This window comes from Corylus avellana, chromosome 4, assembly GCF_965113065.1.
Source record: "Corylus avellana chromosome 4, dhCorAvel1.hap1.2, whole genome shotgun sequence".
In the NCBI taxonomy this organism is placed as follows: Eukaryota; Viridiplantae; Streptophyta; class Magnoliopsida; order Fagales; family Betulaceae; genus Corylus; species Corylus avellana.
The window spans coordinates 29,544,900-29,562,414 of NC_142493.1; the positions used below are offsets into that span (position 1 = coordinate 29,544,900).

The window sequence follows — 17,515 nt, forward strand, 5'->3', positions numbered from 1 at the left end:
ATTTTATTTTTTTGGTGAATTCACATTCCATTAGCCTCGGCCCTCAGCTAACGGAATGTGATTTTGAGCTCTTTCAAGCATTTTACCTTTGGTGAACCTAGTGTGAATGCTCTACTGTATAGCCTTCATGGGCAGAATCAAGAAGATGTTTTAGGCCCATTGATTGCGGACAGAACATTCATGCTCAATCAAATTCTTGGCTAGTTAATAATTAATAAATAAAGCCCAACCTAGATCAGTCTTTCTGTCTCGTTTTCTTTTTTCTTTGTTTTTTTTTTTTGAGAGGGGGGCTGGGGTGAAATATAAGTACCCAAGCCTAGTCTTGTAGAGTGATTTTACTTGAGATAATTAGCTAGTAGGAGGATAAAGACGATTTAAATGATAGTGCAAACTGCAAACTATAGATATTCTAAAAATTTAAGAAATGATGAGTTTTACCGATTCCAGTGGGCAACTGCCACCTGGCATCAACCCCGGAAGGGAAAAGAAGGAAGCCTATTATTTTTATTATGCGTTTTCAAAGAAATATTCAACTCATTATTTTTATTATGCATTTTCTGAGCCTAAACATGTCTGAACTATCAACAAGCAGCTTACAAAAGCCATATTTTTACCGTGTCACCTTAGATCACACGTGTAGCTTCTACAAAGTGTGGATTTATTTGGCAGCTACCGCTTACATTCGTGAAGAAAAGGAGAGCACTGGCTCAGAAGTGCTCTTTTTACTGGGGCTGTGGGCGTGTCTGGACAATGTAGATGTCTTTCCCAACAACACATCCTTCCACATCCTGTGGGCAGCCAAACTTCCGTTCAAGGAAAAACCCAACTGCGCAGAGGCGTTGACCAAGCTGCCGGCGGTAAATCGGATCAACTGTCACCGGCTTCTTGCTGTAGTCTACAGTCAAATGGATAACCTCCCCATCAGCAGGACCTGCACCAAGCACCACAAGCTCCTCACTGAAATTTGCAAATGCCAGTGTTCGCACCTGGCCATCAAACTTCCCAGAGGATAGACGCCAGGGTGTGCCTCGAGTGCCTGAAGCCAGGGTTTCACCAAGGCCGGAAGCAATCTCAGCCTCGACAGAATTATGATCTTGGTCTGTAGGGCTAACTGTGTGGAGCACAAAGGATAGGTCTGGTGAAAGCATTTCTTGCACCAGAATTGCCATAGAAGCTTCATTCTGAGGCACACCAGCAGCTCGTCGGCTGAGAATTGCTCTCCGAGTGTACAACGAAGCCCATACTCGGCTAACAGCATTTCCAAAGACTGTCGGGTTTGAAGGACTAACATTGGGAATTGATTCATAAAGTCCAGCAGCTGACATTCCGGCCAAGTCCTCAACATTGGCACTTGAACGAACAATCAAACGGGAATTGCCAGGGAATATTCTTCCTATGCTATCAATGACGTCCTTTGGGGGTTGTAGGGAAGAGACCAGTTCCTGTAGCTGACAGGATAGTTTGTCAAGTTCACCGCCTTCCAGTTTAGCTGTTTCTATCTGTTCTAGGAAAGACCTAAATGTTTCCATGGATTTACTTTGCTTTAATGCCAATTCCATAGAGCCAAATGGTATCACTGCCCCTGTAGGGACACAAAATGAAGCTGGCACCCCTTGATCGCTGTAGACTGTCAGTAAAAAAGTCCATCAGAAAATTAGAAAACATTACAGCCAGGAAGTTAACCAAAAATTTCTTTTCAAGGGAATGAAATATTAGTCCTTGCCCATTTTTTGTACAAGTATTATGCCCAGAATTGTACCTAGGCTTGCAATCCCAAAGTGCCTATACAGAATTGTACAGAAGTAGCATCACGATGAACCATTTAATTTGTTGCATAAAAAATGAACTTCTGTATAGTATCTCCAGTAGTTTATTTTTGTTCGTGGTATGCTAGATATACATCATTGGCCTTCTTCAAATAACTTAAATTTTTGAGACCGATGACAATTCAAACAGGTATTAGAGCATAGCTGGCTGTGAGGTCCAAATCTTGGTAACCCAATTAGGGTAGGTTTTTTAATGTTCTATACGTGCACGGCAGTCATTCAGTCAAGGTTTACTGGATGGGCCAACATGAGGGATCGTTGGAGCAAGGAATGCTTGATATATATTGTTGGCTCACTTCCTAAGTTTAAGCTTTTTGGGCAAATTACCATTCAACAGTTTCAAAGGTATCTTTAGAAAGAAAGGGGAAAAAATAAAGAAAAGAACGAATTAAAAACAATAAGAAATAAAAATATAAAAGTTCCAGATAGAAGGATGACCACAGCTCAACCCTCTACTCTATTGCAAACTCAAAACTTCTTTAGCTTAGACTTCTCAATTTAGATTTATTTGTATTCTCTACCTTATGAGATTCATTTTCCTCTCGGGGTTATAGCATTTTAAAAGATATAAGATCAGAAATAAATCAAGACAATATCCAACACAGTTGGCAAGGGATTAGGAGCCGAATCAATTAAATATTTCGAAAACAAGGAGACAATATACTAAGCCAGTTAGAAAGGATAAGTCTTCTTTAGATGCTCTATTTTCCCTCAGGAAGAAATGATGCAGTCCCAATCACCACATATATTACCTTTATTAGAAACTGCTGATAAAGAAGATAAGCGACCACAAGCAGCAGCCTTTGCACCTGAATTCTGTGCATCCGCATCAGCAAGCAGTATAACTCCTCTAGCAAAAACACCCTGGATGAACATACAACTATTACCATTGATATCAACGTATCAGACATTTTGAGGGAGGAAACCAGAATAATAAATACACAATATCCTACCTGATTGGAGTAAGGGGCCTTAACAGCAGACAAGGAAGGATCAAGAGGTCCTGGGGCTGTAACTCTGGATGAGCCATCACCAGACACAGATTTCACAGCAGAATCGCTAATGCTATTATTTGATGTAGCTGGAATTAGATTAACACCCGCCGAGGATGCTTCCAAGCTGCAAAATTCCACAAACACAGAAACAAACAAAAGAAAAAGTCAAAGCATCAGAACACATGATGCAAATCATCAATAACAGTGAAATTTCAAAAACATATGGATCGACTAACCAAAAATAGACTAAAAGGCAAAGAGATTACAGAAAAATTACCTAACATATTTTCCAGTAAGTCCTTGTATATCAGCAACTTTATCATCATCTTCACATGTCACAAAAACAACCTTCTCCTGTAAATTAACATTAGAATTTAAGGATCTTTGCAATAAATTTTAATTCGATATCTCTTAAGAAATGTGGAAATCTTTAGAGAAAAGAGACTTGCTTGGCGAGCCCTAACGCCAAGATGAGATAAGTGAGGCAGCTCTTGCAGAAGTACAACTCCTACTATGTTACTCCCAGCAGCTGTTACCTGCATGCCAAATATTCAAATTTAAGTTCACATGTCTACATCGTTGCTGCTATGTATTATGGTATGATGATATTCAAAAATAAAAGCGTTATTGTGATAGGGAATTTTTAAAACCTCTTCATCTCCATTTGCTTTGCTGACAACAAGAATAATAGGTCCTTCCACTGATGATGGTAACGAACCAGGTATAATGCTTTCAACCTGAAGTCAAGTAACTTAATGTTATATGGATGGTTAGCAATTTAATAAACCACTAGAAGAAACCAAGTAGAACAGGCGATTTGGGGTTTCAAGCTGATGTACTTATCTTACGAGGATTTATAGCACAAAAGGAAATATATATAAGAAACAACAACTTCACCAGTTTATGTGAAGCAAATATTTCGAAATAAATCATCATGATTCAAATCCTAGGATATCCATTGGCAAAGAAACTATTCAAGTCCATTTTATTAAAATAATAATTTCTTTAACTAGGCAAATCCACACCAAAAATCAAAGAAATGAACAACAAATAGGAAGAAAGCACAGCCAACTAGCCCATGCCACCACAAACTCCAAAAGAATGCCCTACAATTTTATTTTATTTTATTTATTATTTTTTTTTTTTATACAAGTAAATCAATTTCATTAGAAAGCACTGAAGGATGCAAGTATGCAACTTGTGTACACATGTAGTATACAGGAGAGATCCCCTACAATATTAGAAGGAAGATGAATAAGAAATGGCCTGAAACTTATGTAGGAGGCCCATTGATCCAGCATATCACCCGCAATGTTAAGCTCGCATGCCAAGCAATAGATCACCAGAACATAAAGCAGCATCAAGATTGATTTTTATCCCCTATATCATTAGAAAGCGCCGAGGGACGCGACTTGTATACACAGGTAGTATACAGGAGAGATCCCCTATAATATTAGAAGGAAGATGAATAAGAAATGGCCTGAAACTTATGTTACAGGCCCATTGATCCAGCATATCACCCGAAATGTTAAGCTCGCATGCCAAGCAATAGACCACCAGAACCTAAAGCAGCATCAAGATTCATTTTTATCCAACCCTAGGGTGGAGGAAACACTCATGGATTTGAAAGAAAGATCTTTAATGGTGAATGCATGATCAGCTCTTATTCAATGCTTCAACGCCTATATAGGGAAAATAAGCATTTTAGACCAAATCATCCCCACTGCATATATGACCTACTTCTATCATCCCTACTGCATATATGACCAAATCCTCATCTAATATAGGAGAGATTTTGAATCAGATAACTGGATTAATGTATTAGCGTACTAATTATATATGCTCAAAAAGGACCTCAATATGTGTTTCTAATTTACTTTATTACTTATCCAAAAAAAAAAAAATACTTAACAAGACTTCCAACCCCTATTATAGATGACATTGCGCCAGAATCATCTATCACAATGTTTATTGGTCTGCCATCATCCGAAATTTTGAAAACGAAAAAAAAAAAAGAATCAACCAATATATATATACTTTATGAAAACATATACCTTTTTTTTGTATTGACTGGCTGGATTTTTTTTAATCCAATGCATAAGAAAATCACTAATTTCTGGAGTACTTCTTTTATCTTAAAAAGTAACCTCTATTTTGGTCATCCCAATTAAAACTGTCAAACATACACCAGGTTCCTCATCTTGAATGTTTGGAGATGGTTCAAAATTCTGTACCCACTTTAATTCTCCTTTTGTTAAAGGTTGGTGCCAAAATTGAGTTCCTTAGCATATAACATTAAAAAAATGATTTTGCAGCCACTTCAATTAAATTAAAATTTATAATTTCATAATTTCTCAATAGTCAACCTAAAGTAAAATTTAAAATCTCAACTGTTGAATCGGTAGAACAAGCAATACAATTATAGAAGATTTGATGCTATTTCAGTTAAGGCAATTGAGGGTACCTGAATTAATGTTCCCAGAGCAGCTCCAGGAACAAGAACATCCCAACCCTGAGAACCAAGTGTGTTTCTAACAGCTTTTAAGAGAAGGGTGCAGAGTTTTGAAACCTGAAAAATTACACTACAAATGACATTTACCAGTAGAGAAGTCAGACAGCAGTACTGGTTAGATAATTATTCTTCAATCTTCTGGTCTAAAATAACCAACATAAGACATATCTGCAAACTATATTAGCCTACAGTGTGCATAGAATTCTTTTGAAATATAATTTAAAAAGAAAGTTATCATACCCAGCACGGATTTCAGCTTCAGTATATGTCCTTACACTGTTCTCAGGGATTCCGAAAGCTTTCCCTAGCATCTACAAAAGCCATGAAAGAATTTATTAACTACAGGTCACTTCATTTCAAAGTTTAAAAGTTAAGCATTACGTGCTGAGATAGTTCCACCGATAATTTTCAAATTGTATGGGTGAAAGGCTAGAAGGCCAGAAAAAGATTTGTCAGTTATAACTACTTCAAGTGCCATTCAGGTCTATCTAAATCTCACATAGAGATTGCTTTCACTAAAGTATAAGTACCATAAGTCATGAAACATTAAAAAGAATATAATTATGCAGTTCAAAAATTCTACAACAAAACAAGAAAAGCATCTAAGTCATCATCCAAGTATACCTTAATGGTATACAAGCTTTAATGATAAAAGTGTGTAGATCTTTTCCCCTACAAGGAAAAATTATGTTTTCTTTTTCCTTTTCTTACCTGGACTTTTTGAGGGAATATTTGAAGAAGTGCTTCAGAGTATTCTTCAGTTAGCCTCCTTGCTCTATCAAGAGTAGCTTTAAGCCTTAACGCCCAGATTATCTTGCCATCTTCATTTCCTTCATCATTTATTCAGACAAGAAAAAAAGGACCAGGATTATGAATTGTTATGCAAGCATAACTACTTTACTAAACGAGTCAAATGGTTGATAAGAACTTAAGGCAAAAAAGATGATGAGTGTACCTTCTCTTTCAGAGAGACCTCTCTCTCGCCATGCAAGGAGTTCATTTTCAATAGCAGCAGATTCTTCTGGCTTCCAACCAGATAATCCTAACTGATGAATGCCAACAACCAGCGCACCAAGAGGATCATTCCAAGAGCTTCTTATATTCCTTGATTCAACACTCTCTGTCAGCCAATGAGCCCCTCCCATGGCTTCAAGCGCATTGACGAATCTATTTAAATTAATGCGTGTCAGCAAGGCATTTATAGATCTTGTTAACTTTCTAGATTTCGGACGCCTTTATGGTGGTTGTCTCTTTTGTATACTTTTCGTATACTTGAGCTTTGCCTTTTTCTCTATTCATAAATTAAAAAAGAAGATGCCCAACAAGTGGACGATTCAGAGAAAGAAATGTATTTCAGAGTTATTGGAATAACTAACACACCATTATCAAAATTTAAGAATGTGCTTGTGATCTCCATTATCTAAGAACAAGTAATAAGCAAGCCTAGAATTGAATATACCTGCTTAAGAGAACAAATGAATAGTCCTCAAGCCCAATCTCACATAGACGCCACTGTCCGCCAAAGAGAAGAGAGAGAACAATCAAATTCCAACTAAGCTATATGGTTCATTTCAAAGTTTATGCCAAATAATTACTTAAAAAGATCTCACCTTTTGACGCATAGCAATTGCAGCATCAGGGGCATCATTTCTAAGGCCACTTTCAAGACCCTTCACAATTATTTCTCTGAGAGCATTCAAAGATTGCATGGTTTTGAACAGACCAGTGTCTATGTTTTCTGAAGCATTACTTGATTCTTCAACAGCATTCAAACTCTGGAAATAAACAAAGGTTTGCCACTTATGATCAGATACCACAACTAAACTGATTAAGATCAGCTCAAGGATCAATTACAATGTTAATTTGTTTCTGGAGGCACTTCCACACAAATGTAAGTACCATAGTAAACATAAATGCACAAATAGATCTCAAAACTACTTAAAACTTGAAAATGAAAAATAAGAGCCGACTTTGCATTTGGAAGCTTGATATGGCCAACTGCACAAGTTAGAAATAGGATCCGATCCACTGACCACAACACATAGACAAATGAGAGTTCAGAATGAGGGACCAAACGATGACCACACAATCAAAGAAACAAGGACAGAGAGTTTTTGTTCTTTTTAAACAATGAATGGTTACATAGGTCTCCTGTAATATGTAACTAAACTCCAACCTCAGATCTGTTGGACACATGAAGACTGAAGATTCAAAGATAGAACTCGTGAAGACTGAAGACTTACAGTGACAGAACTGTGACTATCACAATGAAACTCAAATTATCTAGAAACAACTTCAAACTCTCTATACAAGCATGCACACACATACAAACACATCAAGACTATCAGGATTAGAGTTTCTAACGACGTCACCACTAATTTGAATTTGGCTTAGAGAACAAAGCATAAAGGTGATACTGAGCATAATGGCAACGATCAGGATAAATTTGCAGGAGAAAATGACCAAAAAAATAAACAGAGTTGCACAAAAATTTAAGAGTGAGGTTTACAGCAAGCTTGGCTGTAGAAATCTCATGCAGTAGGTAAAACTCGGGCACCAAAGACATAGGTCACGTTTGGTACACAAGAATGGACCCATGAATGAAATAGCTATTCCTATAAAATAGTCATTTTATCATTTGGCCTTTTCATTATTTTGGGGAATAACCATCCCACAGGAATGGCTATTCCTCATTTTGAAGAATAGTTATTCCTCCCAAAAAAGGAGAGGAATGGCTATTCTCCCAAGAATGGAATAGCCTAATTTCCTTTTCCCAAAAAACCATTTTTTTCAGAGAAAAAAAAAGGTCTCCATGGGTGGCCGACCACCCCCTTGGGTTTGTTGCACCAACCCTAGAGACCCTCAGGGTCAAAACTATGGGGGGTGGTGCGACTACTCCCAATGCCAATCGGGTGTGGTGCAACCACCACTTGGGGGTGGTCAGCTACCCAAACAAAAGCACCAAGGGTTGTCGCACCAACCCTAGAGACCCTCAGGATCAAAAGCACCGGGTATGGTGCGACCATGCCTAGTGCCAATAGGGGGTGGTTGCACCACCCTTGGAGCTTTCATTGGGGTGGCCCTTTTTTTTTTTTTTTTTGCTAAAAAAAATAAAACAAAATGGTTGTTTGGGAAGAAGTTTTTAGAGTTGGGGTATTTTAGGAAATTTGGACAAAATATGACTCAATTCCGGTTAAAAAATTGTCATTCCATTCCAGCTTATTGTATTCATAGTAATGCCCATTCCTATTCGTCAGGAATCATCATTCCAGTGTACCAAACGTAGCCTGAGTTCTACACCCCTAAGGCTGGTAAAGGCTCAAAAGTTATACCTATGGATCTATCACAGTGGAACCTCAAATGGACAGAATATAACTCCACGCTTTCAAGAAGCTCATAAACACTCAAATCAATTATACAATCATTCAATGGCTATCAAGCAGGTGTTCATGGTGATATTGGGACTCATCTTAGGGCTAATCTTAGAGTTCCAAAAAGTGGGGTTGCCATATTGGACACCAGATTGAACAATTTCATTCACAACTTGTGTCCTCAAAGCTTTGACTATCATCCTATAGTCAAGTTACAGAAAATGGGAACATCGACAGGAATAACCACTCATTATAATCCTTACTTTTTTTATTTTTTATAAGTAACCGCAATTTCATTAAAAAGCGCAAGAGCGCAACCCAAGTACACAGGAAGTATACAAAAGAGAAGCCTAGCAAATAGCAAAAAAGAGATCTAAAAAAGCTCAAATTACTAAATTGATAGTCGTAAATAGAGACATATGTCCAAAGATAGAAATAGGAATAGCTATGCTTATGTCTTACATGTAATCATATCGCTCAAATTCCTACACATATAATTGAATACATCAACCTTTATTCCCATACATGTGTAAGAGACTTAAAGCTGGAGACTGGCGCACATATGAATAGTCAGCAACACTATTAAGTTTTCAATCAAGGGGTATTGGGTAACAATTAAAGTTTGCGTGTTCAGATTCACATTTCAGATGCCACATATAAAGATAAATGGCATCAATGGATGAAAATTAAGAAGATTGAAAAATGGATACCCACCCTTTTGCACTCCAAAAACAATCTCAGAGCAGAATGGCCATGCTCATCCATTGATTCACGGATTGATTCCAGTTGCTCAGTAAGGCTGCAAAAGCACACAAGCACAAATGAATGTCTAATTAACCAATTCAGGATGTTGCAATCACAAGCAAGCACAAACTTATCATTGGAGCACTTTGTCCCAAGTCAAAACTTTTGAACTTAAACTTGGAAGTTGAGACAAACTCAATGCACATAGATTACAATAAACTATTCCTCAAGTATAAGTAAATTAGGTCATGCAAGTTTTTGGTCACTTGGGATGCAGAACTAATTTTTGAAACCATTGTAAATGTTCACGATAGGTTTTGGGTGGTCCATACAATTTTAGATAGAACTTTCAAATGATGGACAATCACTACATAGAATGGGTCATAAAATGGTGGAAACGAGAGGGGAGGGGAAGGGGGAACGGTACAGAAAAATCCAAACATCAAACAAAAGTATGCAAGATATTAACTTTGACTTTGGTCTAGCCTTCAATCAATTTATAAGACAAACTGGTCATGGAATCCACTGCTCAAATTATTAAGTGAATCAATTGTTAGAATATTAATTAAATGAAACTAAATCTTTCCTATCAACTAAAATTTTTGAGACAACTGATGATTTAACATTATATCATAGCAAAAGGCCTAAGTTCAAACCTGGACTCAATTTTATATCTCCTAAAGTTAATATTCCACATGTTGGAATCCAATATTCAGCGAGAATTTGGGCTCACAAGTGCGGAAAGTATTAGAATATTAATTAAATGATTAAATTCATTTTTCCTTATTAGCTTAAGCTTTTGAGACAATTGATGATTTAACATCAATAGCACTCCTTCAAACAACAAAGAGAAGCAATTTTTTATGTTATGATTCACTTTTCAAATAGAGAATATGTTCCAAAATAGAACATAAAGATATCCGGAACATTCTCTACGCTCAGATTATGATAATTTATTTCAGAGGTAAAGAATGTGCTCCAGAATAGAATATAAAACATGGCCTATATGGATAACAATGACATTATCTAAACTCACAAAATTCTTTTGCTTTTCTTTTATTGATATGTAATAAAGGAAATTGTAGATAGGATGTCACATTTATGTAGATTATGTTTGTACTCATTGTCTGAGCAAGTTTTCTAGAAGTATAGAATGTAGGGAACATCAATAATAAATTTAGGCAGACAACTTATTCACGACTCAAGGCTTAAATTGTAGCACATTTCTAACTTGACAGAGTGCTGATGTAATTATAAAGCTCTTTCTAGTTCCTGTTTGGTAAATGTAGGTGATTTTGGGGATGGCTGGATGATTTAAGTAGTTCTTTACTCCCAACCATCCAGTGATATTATCATCTCTGAAATACTCAAAAATCACCCAGACTTCAAAGTCCCCAAAAATAGGCTCACAGGGTTCACTAGGTAAAATAAGTATCAGATTTTTTGAACCTTGCATTGATGTTTCTTTCTATTGGTAATCCTCATTCTTCATTGTTGATTTATTGGGATACTAAAGGACCTCACTGCTACTGGAGTCGATATACTAGAGTGGCAAAGGTTACTGCAACGCTTGACAGGCTTCATATTTTCCTTCCTATAACTTTAAAATCAGATTCATGTATTTTGTTAACTGGTCTAATTCCAACTTCACCACCTCTTTGGTTTTCAATACAGATGGTTGGAAACTCAAAGGCTTTTGTGGATCTCTGCGCTTTACAGAATGTTACAAAGAAGGGAACTCCGTGGCAGATTCCTCGACAAAATTTAGTGCTTCAGCCTCTAGTTTCTAGATAGTACATCCATTCTTCCATAAATGACATTGTTGAAGCAGGTAGGACCACAACACTCATAGCAGAGGGTGCTTTTATTAAAAGGGAAATTAGGAACAACAATAATGCTAATAATAAAATCTTTAAAAAAAAGAAAAGAAGAAGTTTATAGTTGTTACCAGTTATCCCAAAAGTTTAAACTGCTAGGAAGAGATAAATTTAATCATTTAATCATTACTTTAACACTCCCCCTCACGTATGGGCTCAAATTCCCTTTTAATAAGTGAGACCCAACACGTGGAATATTTAATTTAAATGGGGTATGATTTAACGGAGTCAATGTTCAATCCCAGGATTAAGTGATTAAATTTATCTCTTAAATTTATCATTTTTAAGAGATAATTTTTATGAGATAAATTTAATTACTTAATCATTACTTTAACAATAGTCTAGAAACAAATGTTAATTGAGGTCAATAAGGTTATTCAGTCAACTCACAGGCACAATGCAAGTAAAATTTAAAAATAATTATTTGTAGAGAAATATATGTAAACAGAGATAACAATTCACACAATTTCATCATTTCTAAGAAAAATGTAAATTTGAAAAAGATCAAACCAAAAGGTGCAAGATGCATTGGAAGCAGATTTGGTATGTTATATAATGAAGACCAACTTCATATCAGACCTTCCAGCATTGAAGAAATCTTTGAGTTCATGATGAAAAATTTTGAATTGCTCCACAAATGCTTCACTATATTCCCCAGGGTTCTTGGTAATTCTTGCAAGCATGGCTTCCGTAGCAACTAAATCTTCTGGGCCAGCACTACGGTGAAGCTTGTTTTGTATTGTATGCTTGATTTCTTGCTGGAATCCGCAAAATGTAAACTAAGTAACACATCATCTGATTACAATACAAATCAATTCAAACTCTGCAAAGTAGGAAACCTTGAGATCATGAGGGATATCACCCCGATGAGCAATATCTCTAATACGAGTTAGAGGAACAGATGCAGTAAATTCTGCCTTAAAAGAAGGCAGACACGGATGAATCTTGCGGATAACAAGCACTTCCTGAACAAAAGAAAACCCATTAGCTGAGAGACACAAAAGAAGCATAAAGCCTAAAAGAAAGAAATGCATATAAGACTATATGCACACTAAAGTCATAATATCAATTTGCCATTCTTTTCACCTTCTGGTCATTTCTGCATATAACATACATCTTTTGGAACACGTGAATGGATAGCAGGCCATTATGAGAAGGTAACAATTCTTTTTTTTTTTTCTCTCTCTCTTTTCTTTCATCTTCTTATCATTTTAAATTTTTTATGAAAAAAAATCAAAGATACTTTGGGCTTATCAAACATCATTTCATGCTAAATAATGGAAATAAGCTACTTAAGTCCTAGCACTCCTCTGCAACGAGAGGCACAATTGGGTTGGGGGTAGGATCTTGGGTTTTATTCTTCTTGCTGGCACAATCTGAAAAGTAAAACAACAGAATAAAAATAAACAAAATTCAGGGACCTAATGATTAGCGACAAGCAAGTATTAAGACCACATTATTCTGTAGTGAAGAGATATGAGGCAGTACTCATCTTCCTACTCATCTAAGAGACAGTTTCCCGATTGCAATTTGAACCAGCTTTTCTTTTCCCTGTTCTGAGCACTTGTATCTCTGGCCTCCAGGATTATTATGTAAAGCAACAATTGCCAAAGCTACCTAAGCAACTATCCATGGTATTCTTAATTCAAATTATAAGGTAAGAGTACTATAATCAAATGTTTGTATAATGTGGTCTTTGTTGAATGCAATAGATCAAGTTCTTGAGAGATCAAAATGCTGGAATTGAAGGTCCTCCACATCAAGTACATGTAACAAGGAACTGGCTTTCCCAAGCTTGTTGGCTTAGTTTATTGATTAACAAGACCAAGGTTTCAGAATGGTATTTAAGGAAAAAGAGGCAGGATCAAATATCAATCTAAAGGTGAACTGAAATTGAAATTGATTTGCTTATTAAAAAAAAAAAAAAACTATAAAGAGATGATTATTCCAAATCCATTCCAAATAAAATGGAAGACCACCTGAAGTGAAGTGTCTTTCCTACAAGAAATTCGTTCCAATTCACGAAATATAAGCCCGGAAATCTCAGCATGCCTGTTTGGCCGGTGATGACCTCCATCCTCAAAGCAAGGAATTTGCCCTGTGTTTATCCACTGCATAAGAAAAATATCTAAGAAGAGCATGCAAGTATCAACTTGAAGTTAGAAATAGAAACTAAGTATCAAAGAAAACCTTCAGATATATGGCTGAATAAAGGAGAAACTCCAACCGGTCCTCACTTTGTAAACTTTCCATTAATAGCTCACGTACAACTTCAAGCTTCACCAATAAAAGACAAAGAAAGAAAAGAAAGAAAGAAAGAGATTATTTAATCAAGTTAAACAACAAACTGGGCAGTAAAATAATCCCTCTATTCTATAATAAGTGTTAAATTTGACAAAACACAAACATGAAAATGGAGTATTAAATCCAGATCAGCTTCATAACAACAATTGAATTGCTTTAAATGAAAATAGATACTGAAGAAAACAACGAAAGAAAGAAGGATACAAGTAAAATAACCATGGAAGACAATGAAAATACCATGCAAGAGAAGATATCATAAGTCTAAGACCCACAACCATATGCAAAAAAGGAAAAAACATGCAAACATAAAATTAACTACTAGCCTTGTCATTCAATAGAAGCGATATGGCAACCAGTCAAAGGACATGCAGGACCAAGTACTGCAAGATTCAGAGATTAAAAAAAAAAAAAAAAAAGCCATGCCAGCCCGAGCAGCAGACAAAGTGGAAGTGTAAGTAGCTTGACAAGGACTCAAAAGACATCTACACAACAAGCCCTAACAGACTCAGATGTATAATCTTCCAAGATTCAGACACATATTCAAGCACATTTCCCTTACGAAGCACCACACAGCTCTTTCTCCCCACAGTTTATACCTTTCTTGATTTTTCTCCTAGCTTTTTTCAAGAGGAAAACTTGAATTTAGCAGATGGGACCTGGCTCCTGGTTTCAGTATCACTTTATAGCCACGTAACAAAGGCTTTATTATATTATTGGTCGCTACACTAGAAATCTCCAATTTCAGATTCTTTAAAATGAAGTTTAACACAATCAAAATAATCGATGTCGCATTAGGTCACAGAAAGAAAATTTAAAATGTGGTTGCCAGTGTTAATTTTTGTTAGTTTCAAGCTTGTCCTAGGACCTACAGAGACCTAGCTTGACATTGTCCATCGTAGGCCTAGCTTATCAAATAAAAAAGTGTAGTGAACTACCTTGAAGGTATTAAATGTGTTGGGCCTCATTGTATAAGAGTTCAGTAAAAACATGGAAACAGTATATATAAAATGCATCCAGACTGGCACAAATGCCATGACCACCACAAATGAGCAACAACAACAACCATAATCATCGCCCCATCAAGATTGGTAGGGCATCACATATTTTTTACTTACTTTAATCAATTTCTCTGACAATTTAAATTATTCAAAAGGATTGAGGCTGCTATATATAACCAGATAACAAAATGAAAAATATGAATTTAGTTCTTTTTTCCTTTTAGGAAAAAAAAAAAAAAAGCACACTGTTTTTTGCCTATATATAATGCTATTCGTTGTTCAAGTAAATGCAAAGATATACTTGTCTAATTCCAAAAAAAAAAAAAAAAAAAAAAAAAAAAACACCTTTATGATATGTAGATCTATATAAATGGTTTAACTCAGTAAATAATTATACCAAGGTACATAAAAACAGGTGAGGCCTCACCAACCTTGACAAGACACAGCTCTAACATAGTTTATCTCGTAATAATTATAATTGCAGTAACTGCAACTACTAAAACAACAACAATAATACATTTATAGCCATTATAGCCCCTTTTTTTTTTTTTTTTTGATAACGTAGGAGAACTTTACTCAGGCTATAGCCATTATAGCCTTTTATATAAATGATGTCAAGAAATCCTCTCAATGGCAAACTAAAGACATCACAATCTGTCATTTATGTTCTGAAATCACAGCATCTAATCTTGAGGACAACTTTGTAAACGGAATGTTAAGACACACACACACACACAGCAGACAACATACATAGATAAATGTAGCATGGAACACAGAATGTTAAGACACACACACACACGACAACATACATACATATATAAATGTAGCCTGGAACACACTGCAGTTATAAACAATTCATAAGCTGAACTGAAACAACATTTGTTTTAAAATCCCTTGAACAATTGCCATCAATCTAAAGGTAGGAAGAACCATTATCAGTAGCAGTACCTTTTTCCGCCAATTCCTCGCACTTCGATCACCTTCAACAAACTTCAGAGCCAATCCTTCAAGACCTGCAGTGTCCCATTTTATTTCTGTTTCCCGGTTTCGATGCTCATTCGATTGCATGAAAGAGATAGCCTTCCCCTGCCATTGCCCAACAAAAGGACTCGTCCCCGCCTCCAAATGAGTAGCAGCATCAGTAACCACAGACCCATTGTCACCCAAATCATAATTCTCCTCATTTTCCCCCGAGCCCAAAGGCAATAAATTCACAGACTCCCCTGTTGCATTCCATATACAAACCATTCTAAAACTCCCTCCCATGGGCAGCTTCAAGACCCGGTTATCCCCACCTTCCCATACCTTACTCTTGTCCTTACTCACAATCACGAACTTATATTCAATGGATTCTCCCCCTTTCAATTCGAACTCACATACCCATCCCTTCTCTGTCCACTTCATCGGAACATTCTTCTTCCAGGATCCCAATTCTTTCGCTGATCCCAAAATCACTACATGCTCACCAAATTTAACCTGATGATCCAATCTAAGATTAAGCCGCACCTTCCCACGTCCTGACTTAGAACTCATGTTCGTCTTCTCTTCTCTGCCCAAAAAAACAAGTCCATCATCCCTTGTCTCGTACCAGAATTCTAAACTTTAGAATACGTTGGATATGTTCCACGGTCCAATGTGTTTTATATAGCTTTATAAGGCAGAAATCAATCAAAATGAATGGGCAGAGACATTACAGAAAATGAAAGCTAACTCGCAAGTTACCTTCAAAAAAATAATTTATCAAAAAAAAAAAAAAAAAAGATACCTTCAAAAAATAGAAGGTACCAAGTGAAATGAAGAAACGAAAAATTAAATTTGAGTTGTTGCCAAGGCACTTAAATTGCCTCCATTAGCTTCCATTTTGTTCTAGCACCCCACTCGAGATTATAAATTTCCACATTAAAAGCGACATGTAAAACGCAATGAAGCTATTCCATTTCAATAAGACGTGCAAACACGCAAATAAATAGGCACAAACAACGCACAAAATCCGCTTGGTTGCTTAGAAAAGGCAGGAAAACAAAAATGAAATTAGATTCAATTTCACAAAAAGTTCCTCCCAGCTGCTCGTGATTTAACAAACTCGTTCTTCTTCGGTCAGTTTTCTCAAGCAACCAGACAGAGAGCCATGAAACACTGAAAGCCTTCACATAAGAAAGCGAGTAAACGAAGAAGTAAAATGTATACCTGGTTTCAGTAGACGAAACGGCACAGACGATCCGAGAAGAGCGTTCGGAAACCTCCGCCTTCTTCAAATCCGGATCGTGGAGAGGTAGAGAAACTCTGGACCTCAAGAAAGAGACATTCGGAAGGTTCCGAAGGAAGTGGAATTGCTTGCGAGGATCGCTTCGCGAGCACGTAGAAGATGAAGCAACAGAGCGATGCAAGGGCACAAACAAAGAATCCATTACGTTGAAGAGTGAGTTGCTTCGTCTCGGCACCGCGCGCTTTCCGATAGCGTAAAGGTTCCACCGGATTCTGGGAATGGGAGAGAGTGAGAGTGGATCGTCGTCAAATGTAATTGCTACGATTTAGCCACGTGTAAAGGAGGGAAATCTGAGATATCCTCCCTACGGATCTAAACGAATAAAATATCGCTCTTTATTTTTTTCTCCGGCGACAAAATATCTTGCCACTCTAGTGTCGCGACTCACGAGCATACTTGATAAACTTTTAAATAATTCTTTTTCAAATACTGAAAAATAATTTTCAGACAATAATTATCAGATTTTTCAAACATTTTTGTTTGTTGTCCTGCCATTTTCTTTTAAAACAAACCACAAAACACCCTTCAAAAACCAAAACACATTTTGAAAAACTTTAAACTTTTCAAGTGTGGAAGCTAACAAAGGGTGTGTATTGACTCAGTCTAAATCGGTATTCCCTTT

The 17,515-nt window shown here is 36.5% G+C and overlaps 1 protein-coding gene across 1 annotated transcript; it reads right to left on the bottom strand.

The window, feature by feature from the left end:
• Positions 1-536: 536 nt before the first annotated feature.
• On the bottom strand, positions 537-17,229 carry PWD (chloroplastidic phosphoglucan, water dikinase (ATGWD3)). The gene is made up of 19 exons (XM_059589154.2): positions 16,815-17,229; positions 15,576-16,176; positions 13,516-13,602; positions 13,305-13,436; positions 12,165-12,290; positions 11,905-12,083; positions 9,419-9,503; positions 6,944-7,108; positions 6,793-6,845; positions 6,289-6,500; positions 6,045-6,163; positions 5,574-5,644; positions 5,286-5,403; positions 3,472-3,558; positions 3,271-3,357; positions 3,099-3,175; positions 2,780-2,945; positions 2,579-2,690; positions 537-1,627 (listed from the first exon to the last, which is right to left on the bottom strand). Exons 1-19 carry the CDS (start codon positions 17,033-17,035, stop codon positions 723-725), a joined length of 3,603 nt encoding a protein of 1,200 aa, XP_059445137.2. The 5' UTR covers positions 17,036-17,229; the 3' UTR covers positions 537-722.
• Between the last annotated feature and the right edge of the window lie 286 nt (positions 17,230-17,515).

What these genes read in the sequence shown, in the direction of transcription:
- PWD (XM_059589154.2), bottom strand. Translation starts at nt 17,035, where the DNA reads ATGGATTCTTTGTTTGTGCCCTTGCATCGCTCTGTTGCTTCATCTTCT. An exon ending in TGTTTTTGGAGTGCAAAAGG is followed by an intron (nt 7,109 to 9,418) that starts GTGGGTATCCAT and finishes GTTTATTTCCAG; the next exon opens with AGTTTGAATGCTGTTGAAGA. An exon ending in AGGCCCCTTACTCCAATCAG is followed by an intron (nt 2,691 to 2,779) that starts GTAGGATATTGT and finishes ATGTTCATCCAG; the next exon opens with GGTGTTTTTGCTAGAGGAGT.